The sequence below is a fragment of the Lepidochelys kempii genome, chromosome 11 (genome assembly GCF_965140285.1).
Source record: "Lepidochelys kempii isolate rLepKem1 chromosome 11, rLepKem1.hap1, whole genome shotgun sequence".
In the NCBI taxonomy this organism is placed as follows: Eukaryota; Metazoa; Chordata; order Testudines; family Cheloniidae; genus Lepidochelys; species Lepidochelys kempii.
Genome location: NC_136390.1, coordinates 59,285,447 through 59,296,912, shown reverse-complemented (window position 1 = coordinate 59,296,912; position 11,466 = coordinate 59,285,447). Strand labels below are relative to the sequence as shown.

At 46.6% G+C, this 11,466-nt stretch overlaps 1 protein-coding gene across 4 annotated transcripts in view; it reads right to left on the bottom strand.

The window, feature by feature from the left end:
• Nucleotides 1-11,466, bottom strand: part of CFLAR (CASP8 and FADD like apoptosis regulator) — a 35,759-nt gene that overhangs the window by 19,173 nt on the left and 5,120 nt on the right. For 3 of the 4 annotated variants that reach the window (XM_073306397.2, XM_073306396.2, XM_073306394.2), the window contains one exon: nt 4,179-4,777. In XM_073306397.2, coding sequence (XP_073162498.1) covers nt 4,179-4,471 — 293 coding nt within the window. In that variant the 5' untranslated portion in view covers nt 4,472-4,777. Of the gene's footprint in view, nt 1-4,178; nt 4,778-5,293; nt 5,365-11,466 lie in introns of all 4 variants that reach the window. The other variant, XM_073306395.2, reaches the window with a different exon arrangement.

Below are 11,466 nucleotides of genomic sequence, written 5' to 3'. Positions count from 1 at the left end.
GCACCTCGGTTCCTGGCCAACGAGAGCTGCGGAGCTGGCGCTCGGGATGGGGGCAGCACGCCGAGTTCCTTGGCTCCCCCGTGTCTAGGAGCTGGAGAGATATGCTGCTGCTTCCGGGAGCCGCGCGGAACTGGGTAGGGAGCCTGCCTTAGCCCCGCTGTGCCACCAACCGGACTTTTAGTGCCTGGACAGTACCGCCTGGGCGTTCCGATCAAAAACTGGACACCTGGCAACCCTATATACCTTCTACACACCCTCTCTCCCATCCTAAGAACTGAACATCAGAATTATGTGGTCTGGAGCAGGTGTAATTCTGCGGGTAAGTCAATGATCGAAAGGTAAGAAGAGACTCCACAGTATTGCACTGGTCCAGCATAAAATCATTGACTCTCTGAACATCTCCAGTGTCACAATGAAGAAGCTACTGTCTCATACTTGCACGAAGGACAAGCTCACTGCATACCTTGCAGGAAAAATAGTACAGCATGTGAAGAATTACTCAAAGAATTTTGTCATTGCATGGTGTAATGAAGCTGCTGCCTTGTACTGTTCAGTGGCATTTCTTCATGGTTCCCTTGAGGAGGTTGAAACTAAAATTATCTTGTATGCCATCAATGCCAGAGGGAGGTGCTACTAAACCCTGGCTATTTACGCAAGACACAGACGGTCTAGTGCTCTCCGAGAGACGCTACCCAAGACTTCTGCAAGATTCTGTTTCCTGTGCCTGCTCCTGGGAGAACTGAATCGCTGTATATCCCTCAGAGATGTGTGCCTATCACTTGGGCCATTAAAAGCTGCTGCCCTGCCAGGTTTCTACGACCATTCAGGATGTGACATTACTGGAAGGTTGGCTGGAAAGTCCAAATTATCTTACTGGAAGGCATTTATTCCGCCTGAATAAATACTCATTCAGCCAGAATACTCATTCTGAAGTTGCTCAGAACAGCTGAGGCTATGGCTACACTTGCAGCTGTAGAGTGCTTTGGGTTAAACCAGCCTTTAGAGAGCGCCCTAGGGAAAGCTCCGCAGTCTGTCCACACGGACAGCTGAAAGCGCACTGGCGTGGCCACATTTGCAGCACTTGCAGCGGCATTAGGAGCGGTGCAACATGGGCAGCTATCCCAGCGTTCAAGTGGCTGCAACATGTTTTTCAAATGAGGGTGGTGGGGTGGAGCGTGCTGTGTATGTGTGGGGGGACAGAGAGAGGGTTTTTGGGGTGCTGACAATGGGTCAGCACTGCTGTCTTGTAAGGTCAGACCCCCAGACCCCCCGCCTCTCACTCACTCAAAGCAAACAGTAAATGTTTGTCTAAGCAGATAAGCAGCTGCTGTCTGAAACCGCACTTCCACGTCCACATTCCTGCAGCGATTTCACAACAAAGGGAAGAGTGACCACTTGGCTTAAGGGGATTATGGGACGTTTCTGGTGGTCAATCAGAGCGCAGTAACTTAACTCCTCATTCACACTGACGCTGGGGCGTCTCAGCCAATACGCAACAGATGTTATCCCTCTCGCCAAGGTAGAGTACCAGGAGCGCTCTATGTGCCTTGCCAGTGTGGACAGGGAGTAAGGTAGAGCGCTCTGAGTGGCTTTATTGCGTATAAAGTGCAAGTGTAGCCAAGCCCTGAGACAATGCTGTTGAGGTCATAAGCCCCTTGGTGGAGTTCATATGCCGAGTTTATCATTTCAAGACCAACATTACGACACTTGCAGAGCTATGCTGGCAGATATTTTTCCAAGAAACAGACAAATGGAGACAAAATTGCCACCAACAAGATATGTATTGACACCTGGTATCAAGGGGGGGAAATCATCAAGCAATGGAATGGCTCTGGAATGACCAAGTGATCCAAAACTACCCTCCTCTATTGGGCACGGATGGGACTTAGAGGATGGACAGATAACATCAATTATATGTGAAATACCATATGTTCCTGAATCAATCCTTCAGCTAATCAAATGCTCATGTCCAAAGACCAGATGTTCATCACCCTGCAAAAATGTGACAAGCAGTCTGCCTTATACAGAGATGAACCAGTGTGGGACAGACAAGGATCAGTGTGACACCCTGTCTAGCAATGGTGCCTTAGACCAGTGGTTCTCAACCAGAGGTACATGTACCCCTGGGGTACTCAGAGGTCTTCCAGCGGGTACATCAACTTATCTAGTTATTTGTCAAGTTTCACAACACGCTACATAAAAAACCCTAGTGAAGTCAGTACAAACTAAAATTTCATATAGACAATGACTTGTTTATACTGCTCTATATACTACACTGAAATGTGAGTACAATATTTATATTCCAACTGATTTATTTGATAAATAAGGTAAAAATGAGAAAGTAAACAATTTTTCAGTAATAGTGTGCTGTGATACTTTTGTATTTTTGTAAGCAAGTAGTTTTTAACTGAGGTGAAACTTGGGGGTACACGAGACAAATCTGACTCTTGAAAGGCGTATAGTAGTCTGGAAAGGTTGAGACCCACTGCCTTAGACAGAGGCAACATTGACGATGACTTGGATGAATAAATGTTTTCAGTCCTTCATGTCAAGGCTAACTTCCCAAGGATTACCAAAGAGCAATATCTGTTTTATTTAAGTAATGCATCCTTGTGATAAAGTATCATTAAAAAAAGTGTTGCTTTTTAAACGGTTTCTTGAATATCTATCTACATAATTGTTCTAGGGATGTCATATTTAGTACCATTGTGTTAGTGAGAGAAAGGGCTTTCAAATGATGCCCAACTCAACCCAATTCCAGTGACACGGTCTCATCAAAATTTCCACCAATGGGAGGAGATGAAAGCTGGGTCGAGCAACAAGTCACCTCTGCCACGCCGCAAAGGTTGACACTGCTGAAATTATGATTCTGTACACGTTTTACAAATCAGATGACACCACCATTACCTATCACTAACTTGCCCATGGAATGAGATTTTGCTCCCAGACTAAGTACATGTTGCTCAATGGCACTCATGGGTTCCTGAACGACTTTAAGAGTCTGATTCCTCAGTATGGCTGGGGTGTGAAGCATCGTGGAAATGCTAGTCTCTGCCTCTTTAGGAAGATGGGGAGTGCAGTGAGAATTGCACTCTGGCACCCTTCAACGTACTGTAATTGATGCAGGTTGAGCTTTACTTAATGCAGCATCTCAGTTGCTGCAAGGGATATAGTAAGAATTAAACCAGGAAAAAGTATCCCAAAATGAAAATGTGGGCAAAAGACTGGGCACCTCCATTCAGAACGACTATGTGATAGTCACTGCTGGGGGTAATGAGGTTCCTCTTAGCACGTACCATAGCCAAAATAGGGGTACATGGTATGTAAGGAGAACTCCCCTTTAGCAAAAGCACTGTTTTAATAAACAAACCAGCTGGGTTTTCAGCATTTCCTCTTCAACAATGAGCCGACCACACCCACAAAAGCTAAAGTCACACCGGGTGAGTAGCAGGACAAACTTCCTGACAGAGGCAAGTGTTTGTCTGTGGAAGAGTCTCCCAGGAAAGTGGAGGAAGGCCCTTCACTAAGAACATTTAAAACTAGACAGACAGGACAAAGCACTGGGAGATATGCTGCTGGAGACAATCCTGCACTGTAGGTTTACGTGGCCTGGTTTTGAATGAAAGGACAATGATGAATGGGGGTCACTAAATATGACGATGCTGTAGAGGGTCTTGTCTATCTATTCATCCCCACTGCTCTTCCTTCTAGCTATATAAATCATATAGGTACCTAGTGTTTAATGTATATAGTTCCCCTCTGTTAAATATGAAGCCACACACTTTTAACACCACTACTTCTAAGAAACTGGTAGGCTGGATGTAGGGATCAAACTTTGGAGAGCGTCTTTATTATACCAGTTTCAGAGTAGCAGCCGTGTTAGTCTGTATTCGCAAAAAGAAAAGGAGTACTTGTGGCACCTTAGAGACTAATCAATTTATTTGAGCATAAGCTTTCGTGAGCTACAGCTCACTTCATCGGATGCCGATGAAGTGAGCTGTAGCTCACGAAAGCTTATGCTCAAATAAATTGATTAGTCTCTAAGGTGCCACAAGTACTCCTTTTCCTTTTTATTATACCGCTATGTGATCCTCTTTTCTGCTATTCTTTTACCCATAATTTATATTAAACCAATAACAACAAAAAGTTACTCTTGAAAAGTGAAACAGACAAATTACCTGTAATCAGAGACCATTCTAGGATACCTGGCCAAATCAGTCTCCACTGCTGTTCTCTCTGTCCTCAGGGCCCTCCTCAGCAAGTCAAACCTCCTCACTCTGTATAACAGCTCAGACAAGCCCAATGGCAGCTTTCCCTTCTCATTCAGCACCCCCAGGAGATCCCTGATGTCTGTATTAGATAAATCAGGAACCAGATCCCGGCACAGGAAAAACATCATCTCCTTTTCATCTTCGTCCAATTCCTGCTCGATCTGGTGAATGAGGGCAGCTGGCACTTGGCACTTTGTCATCACAAGCTGCTGTCCCTTTAAGTTTATCTGCCCTCTTTTTGTGTTTTAAGCAGGAAGCCAACATGTCATGAAGTCCATTTGCAACAGAACATGTGGTTCGTTGTTGATCTTAATCAGATGTTTTTAAATAGAGAAATTCTGTTGAAAAAAAAAAAATTACAGGCCCTGCTTGAATTGATGATTTACTGAGCAACCTTTCAAGTAATCCAAGTTCCTGCTGCACTTCAATCTTTGAGGCATTCAAGTTCCGGTCAAAATGCTGATCCTACTTACAAAGGTCCAGTATTCGTGAAGGGGTTCCCCAAGCTGTTCATTATGAATAAAAAAAAAAGTACATGATAGATCAGTATCAGCAGAGAATGGAAGATCCATTTAAGTAAAGCACTATTAATTACGCAAATCTGTAAATTCCAAAGGAAGTGAAACAAAAAACAACAGCCCACAAATGAGAACAGTGAGTGTTCAAGTTGTTTTAGAACATGAAAAGTTCAGAGCCATAAAATTAAAAAATCTAAATCCAATCATTCTCACAAAAGAAACAAAGAAAAAAAGTCTCAGTACACTTTCCTGCAAAAGTTTAACAGCCAAGAGGTGTAGCGAAGTCTCTTGTTACTAAGACAGTACTTAGTACTGGTTACTAAGAGGTACTTTTAAAAAGTGTACTACAGAACATTATCTAGTATTCACAGCACATATTAGCTAGCATAACATGGACTAGTGTAAATACATTAAACATAAAGCACGCTTGTCAAAATAGAGGCGCAAAGTATATTTTATGATGTATTATCCTTGCTTATCAGCATAAACACCAGGCTCACTTACTGGTCAGTTCATGAAATCCAATAATCCATGGTGGGTTCTCTTAGTTGCTGATTCCAGTTAGGGAGGGTCCACTGTAAATGAGTTTTTAAAAAGGTTTTTCTTTTACTTAAAAAGAAGTCCAACACAAACTTATAATAAATCTTTGAAGGTGCAGATGGGCCTTGTGCTGCATTTTTAATAGCATGCATTTACTTTTCTTTAACCTGTTAATGCCTCATCATTTTCAAAGATGTCTTGAATATTCAGAGTGTAAGAATAGTATTTGGTTAAGGAACTGGGCTGAGTTTCTGGAGACCAGGGTTTCTCCTTCCTGTTCCTGCCACACAGCTCTTGGCCAAGTGTCTTCGTCATCCACTGTCTCAGTTCCCCATCTATTAAATGGGGTAATAGGCCTTTCCTACCCCACAAGAATAGGGTGAGAGTAAATGCATCAGTGTTTGTGAGGTACTCCTTTACCATGTACGTAGCTAGGTAAATAGCTATTTTCCAATGTACTTTTCTCTGAAGTGAAAGTCAGTTGGACTTAAGTGACTTAGGCACCTAACGGCTTTTGAGAATTCTACCTATCGTGTTTAAAGCTGCTGCTGTGCTTTTCAGTCCTTTGCCACAGACTTTGGAAGTCATGACTCCAGAAATGGTGAACAGATAATATATACTGCTTCCAGCCAGTTCAAAGTAGATCAGAGAAACCCAGCTGGAAGCAATTTTCTTCCCTTGCAGACCCTTGTTAAAAACAATACATCTCTTTCATGTAAACACCTGTGCCTCACATCTCATACATGAATAAAAATAAAGGCCCATTAAACCCACAAGCCAAACCACTACAAAGAACTAACCAAGTTCCCAGTGCAAGGTCTCATTCAGCTATATGTTCCACCGTACACAATGACCCATATTTTCTGTAGAGCCAAAGACTGTGTCTCCATTTGACTTTTTATAACCTCAGACTTCCAATGTCCCGAGCAGGGGTGGTAGCAACAACAGGAACAGCTGCTGGTGTGGCACCAACCCTAAGGAGCACAGGTCTAGACAACATAAGGATTACAATGGCATTGGTTGCAGGCACCTTGTCTGCACGATAGAGCCAACCTGTGGAAGCAGCAATAGGAAATTGGAGGAGAAAAACTAGCAGAGACAAGGCCAAACACCTGTTGGGAGATCCAGTTACAACAAAGCTAAAACACAACTCCATTTTGCAGTGTAGATGAGATCTAAATTATTTATAATCAAGTTTCCAATCCCCAACAAAGCCTGAGGTTTCAGCACTGAACTGCAACAGAAATCAATGAGCGCGCTAAGTGCTCAGACTCTCTAAAACAGTGTTTCCCGAACAGTGGGTCCTTATCTACCGGTGGGTCACAGGAAGGGTCTAGGTCAGGGGTGGGCAAACTATGGCCCGCAGGCTGCATCCGGCCCACCAGACATTTTAATCTGGCCCTCAAGCTCTTGCTGGGGAGCGGGGTCTGGGGCTTGCCCCACCCTGGCACTTTGGCGCTTCAGCCGGGAAGCAGGGTTTGGAGCTGCTCCACACAGCTCCCGGAAGCAGCAGCTCTGGCGCTCCAGCCGGGGAGCAGAATCGAGGGCCGCTTCACATGGCTACTGGAAGCAGTGGCATGTCTACCCTCTGGCTCCTACGCGTAGGGGAAGCCGGGAGGCTCCGCTCTGCATGCTGCCCCCACCCCAGTAGCTGCCTCCGCAACACCCACTGGCTGGGAACTGCAGCCAATGGGAGCTGCAGGGGTGGCGCCTGCAGACAGGACAGCGTGCAAAGCCGCCTGGCCATGACTCCACATAGGAGCTGGAGAAGGGACATGCCGTTGCTTCCAGGAGCGGCTTGAGGTAAGCACTGCCCTAAGCCTGTACCCCTGAGCCTCTCTGCACGCCCCTGCCCCAGCCCTGATCCCCCTCCCACCCTCCAAACCCCTCGATCTCAGCCCAGAGCACCCTCCTGCACCCCCAACCCCACCCCAGAGCCCGCACCCCCAGCAGGAGCCTGCACCCCTTCCCGCACCCCAACCCCAGCCCTGATCCCCCTCCTGCCCTCTGAACCCCTTGATCCCAGCCTGGAGCAACCTCCTACACCCCAAATTCATCCCCAGCACCGCCCCAGAGCCCGCCTTCTGCCCCCACTCTCCACTCCCCCACCTCAGCCTGCACCCTGAATTCCTAATTTCTGGCCCCACCCCAGAGACCACACCCACTCCCCATTTCCAATTTTGTGAGCATTCATGGCCATACAATTTCTATTCCCCAATGTGGCCCTCGAGCCAAAAAGTTTGCCCACCCCTGGTCCTGGTGGATTCTGCATTTCCCGGAAATACCCTCTCCCCCATCTCTGACTTTTCCTGGGCAGCAGGCTGGGGAGTGGGATTCGGGCAGCAGCCGGAGCCAGCAAACTGGTAGACAGCAACCTCTCCTTGCCCAGCACGTGCTCCAGAGGTGCCTTCCTCACCCCTCTCACTTCCCCTGGGCAGCAGACCGTGGCCTGGGGAGCTGGATCGTGGTGGCAGCACAGAGGAAGCACCTTCCGGGCACATGCAGGGCAGGGACAGTGTGCTAACTGTCCTCTCGCTAGCTCTGGCCACTTCCTCAGCGCTGCTGCTGCCCAGATCCCGCTTCCACTGGACAGCAGGCAGAGGTGTGGGGAGCAGGATCTGGGCAGCTGCACGGAGGAAGCAGCCTGAGCCAGCGAGCCTGGTAGCTATCATGGCCCAGCTCCAGGGAGAGAGGGCCCAAGGCTGGGAGAGTAAGAGCAAGTGGGCTGGGTGGAGCTGAGCAGAGAACTTGGGCTGAGAAGAGAGGGAAGAGGGGAGCAGAGAGCTGAAAAGCGGGGAGCAAGGGACTGGAGGGCTGAGAAGGGGGGCAGCAGTAATGGCAGGTCCCCAAAAAAGACAGAATGCAACTGGTGGGTTACCTTAGTAAAAAGCTTGGGAACCACTGCTCTGAAAATCAGCACTCAGTACTTCATGTATTCATAAGAGCATTGTATACGTACACTGCACTAGAAGTAAACATGTAGGGAAAATATACAGCCACAGTATTTCCACTACGGTATAACACCAGGAAACCCCAACACTTGACTGCAAAGCCTCTGGTATGCTTTAATGTTTCTGCATATTGAAAGCTACAATGGAGAGACCACAATACAACACTTTTCCTCATCACGTCCACCATTTAGGAACCCAGAGAAATGAAACACAAGCTGTTTCATTTCTGTCTGCTGACAATGCAGTGAGAAAATTAACCCTAGGGCTGCCTCTACCACAGTGGCACAGGTAGAAAATAGGTGATCTCCTAGGCCAGTAATCAACACACAAGTCTATAAATGCTTGTATTTCAGTGGAAGCTGACACTTCCTCTCAACAGAACTCTTTCAAATGTGTGGGATAATTTTTTTTATTATAACTGGCTGAACAAATTTGAATATCCAATTTTTTTTGACAAAAACCAGGATTTTGGGGCAAAAATTTGCATTTTTGACCAGCTCTAATTTTTATAAACACACACACACAAACACACACCCAGACATACCTACTCATAAATAAACATCCACCCACACCTAATGTTTTTTAGGGGTTGGCATGGGAGATGGGGCATCTTCAGGGATGAGGGATGAGGAATCCCCCCACCCAATACACCAGAAAGTGATTTGCACAGTTTTCTGTCGGGGAAAAAGGTTTATAACAGGTTTTTATTCTTCAAACCAAAACCAAAAAATTGTGGGAATTCCATAGAGGAAGGAGGAAACAGAGTGATTTTTTTTTTTTTTTTTTTGAACACAGAGCAGCCAAGGGGGTGCTGGCACCAATGGTACCTGCCTCTGAAAGACACAGTTCTTAACAGCTAAAAGTGGGATTTTCAAAAGAGCCTAAGGGAATTTGGCATCCAACTCCTGTTTAATTTCAAGGGGATCTGGGAGTTTAGTTCCCTTAGGCTCTTTTGAAAGATCCTAACCTACACATATTTGTGAAGCTTACTAAAAAGGTACTTCCCAACAGAGCTCAGATTTCAAACATGCAAAAGGATTATTCATATACTTCCACTGAGATTTGCTTTAGATGGCTTTTTACGCTATTTCTACATCATGAACTCCCACATTTACTAGAATGTCTGTCATGTGCTCATCATGCAAAACTGCAGATTAGTACTTCAAGCTGATTTAATTTATATATAAATTAAACATCTACTGCGAAGATGATATCACCAAAGAGGAACCAGATTACCAAACAATCCCGATCGCTTTGTATCCATGACCTGTCCTCTTCCTTATTTACCGTGCCCCCGATTTTTGTATCATCTGCAAATGTTATCAGTGATGATTTTGTGTTTTCTAGGTTTTTTTATCATTGATAAAAATGTTAAAAAGCATAGGCCACAGAACTGATTCCTGCAGGACCCCACTAGGAATGTACCAGCTCAATGGTGATTTACCATTTACAATTACATTTTGAGACCTATCAGTTAATCCAGGGGTGGGCAAACTTTTTGGCCTGAGGGCCACATCTGGGAATAGAAATTGTATGGTGGGCCATGAATGCTCACAAAACCGGAAATGGGGTGCGGGAAGAGGTGAAGGCTCTGGATGGGGGTGCGGGCTCTGGGGTGGGGTCAGAAATGAGGAGTTCAGGATGCGGGATGGGGCTCTGGGCTGGGGAGGGGGAGTAAGGTGGCGGGGGTGAGGGCTCGGGGGTGGTGCTGGAGATGAGAGGTTTGGGGTGGAGAAGGGTGCTCCAGGCTGGGATCGAGGGGTTCAGAGGGCAGGAGGGGGATCAGGGCTGGGGCACATGGAGAGACTCAGGGGTGCAGGCTCAGGGCAGAGCTTACCTCAAGCGTCTACTGGAAACAACGGCATGTCCCTTCTCCGGCTCCTATGTGGAGGCACAGCCAGGCAGCTCTGCACGCTGCCCCATCCACAGGCGCCACCCCTGCAGCTCCCATTGGCTGCTGTTCCTGGCCAATGTGAGCTGCGGGGGTGGTGCTTGGGGTGGGGGCAGTGCGCAGTCCCCTAGCTGCCCCTATGTGTAGGAGCCGAAGAAGAGACATACCGCTGCTTCCAGGAGGCGTGTGGAGCGGCCCCCAACTCTGAATCCGGGAGCTGCATGGAGCAGCCCCCAACACTGCTCCCGGCTGGAGCACCAGAGCGAGGCAAGCCACAGACCCTGCTCCCCAGCGGGAGCTTGAGGACTGGATTAAAATGGCTGGTGGGCTGGATCCGGCTCACGGGCCGTAGTTTGCCCACCCGAGTTAATCCATTTAATATGTGCCATGTTAATTTTACATAGTTCTAGTTTTTCAATCAAAATGGGGTATAGTATCAAATAAAATGCCTTACAGAAGTCTATTACATCAACCCTATTACCTTTATCAACCAAACTTATAATCTCATAAAAAAAATTAGTCTGACAGTATCTATTTTCCATAAACCCAGGGTGATTGGCATTAATTACATTACCCTCCTTTTATTCTCTACTAATAGAGTCCCATATCAGCTGCTCCATTATCTTGCCCAGGATTGATGTCAGTCTGACAGGCCTCTAGTTACCCAGGTCATCCTGTTCACCTTGTTTAAATTCTGGTACAACGTTTCCTTTCTTCCAGTCATCAGGGACTTCCCCAGTCTTCCCAGGATTATTTAAAATAATATGTCAGACCTGCTTATATGGCTATGTCATCTCCCTGTACTGTCTGAGCCTCTCACTGTGTATAGGGTCTTTGGTGTCCAAGGCCATGAACTCTATTTCAGATCAGATACTGCAACTCTATTTCCTATTCAAACTATGCCCCTCACTCTCTTGAGAGCTTCATGCAGGTGGATTCCTGTCACATAGAGCTCATTGCAGGATCAGGGCCAATGTGACTGGCTGATGACAGAGATGTCTGTGACTGTTCTTTCTAGTACCTGATGCTTTGTCCCTGATCAAAAAGGCCCAATGTAGGCACGGAAGGGAAGTTCGGTCTCTAGGCTCATTTAATCCCTAGCCCCCTGCTGAAACAATCAACTAGCACGCAGTCTGACGGTGATTCGTGATTCATAGGTTCACATAGTACATTTATAGTGCAATTATAAACCTGCAGCACCAAGTCTCAGAGCCCAAGTCAGCTTGGTCTCAGAGCCAGGGCTTCAACCCCAGCATCTCCATTACAATTTTTAGCCCTGCAGCCTGAGGCCAAGT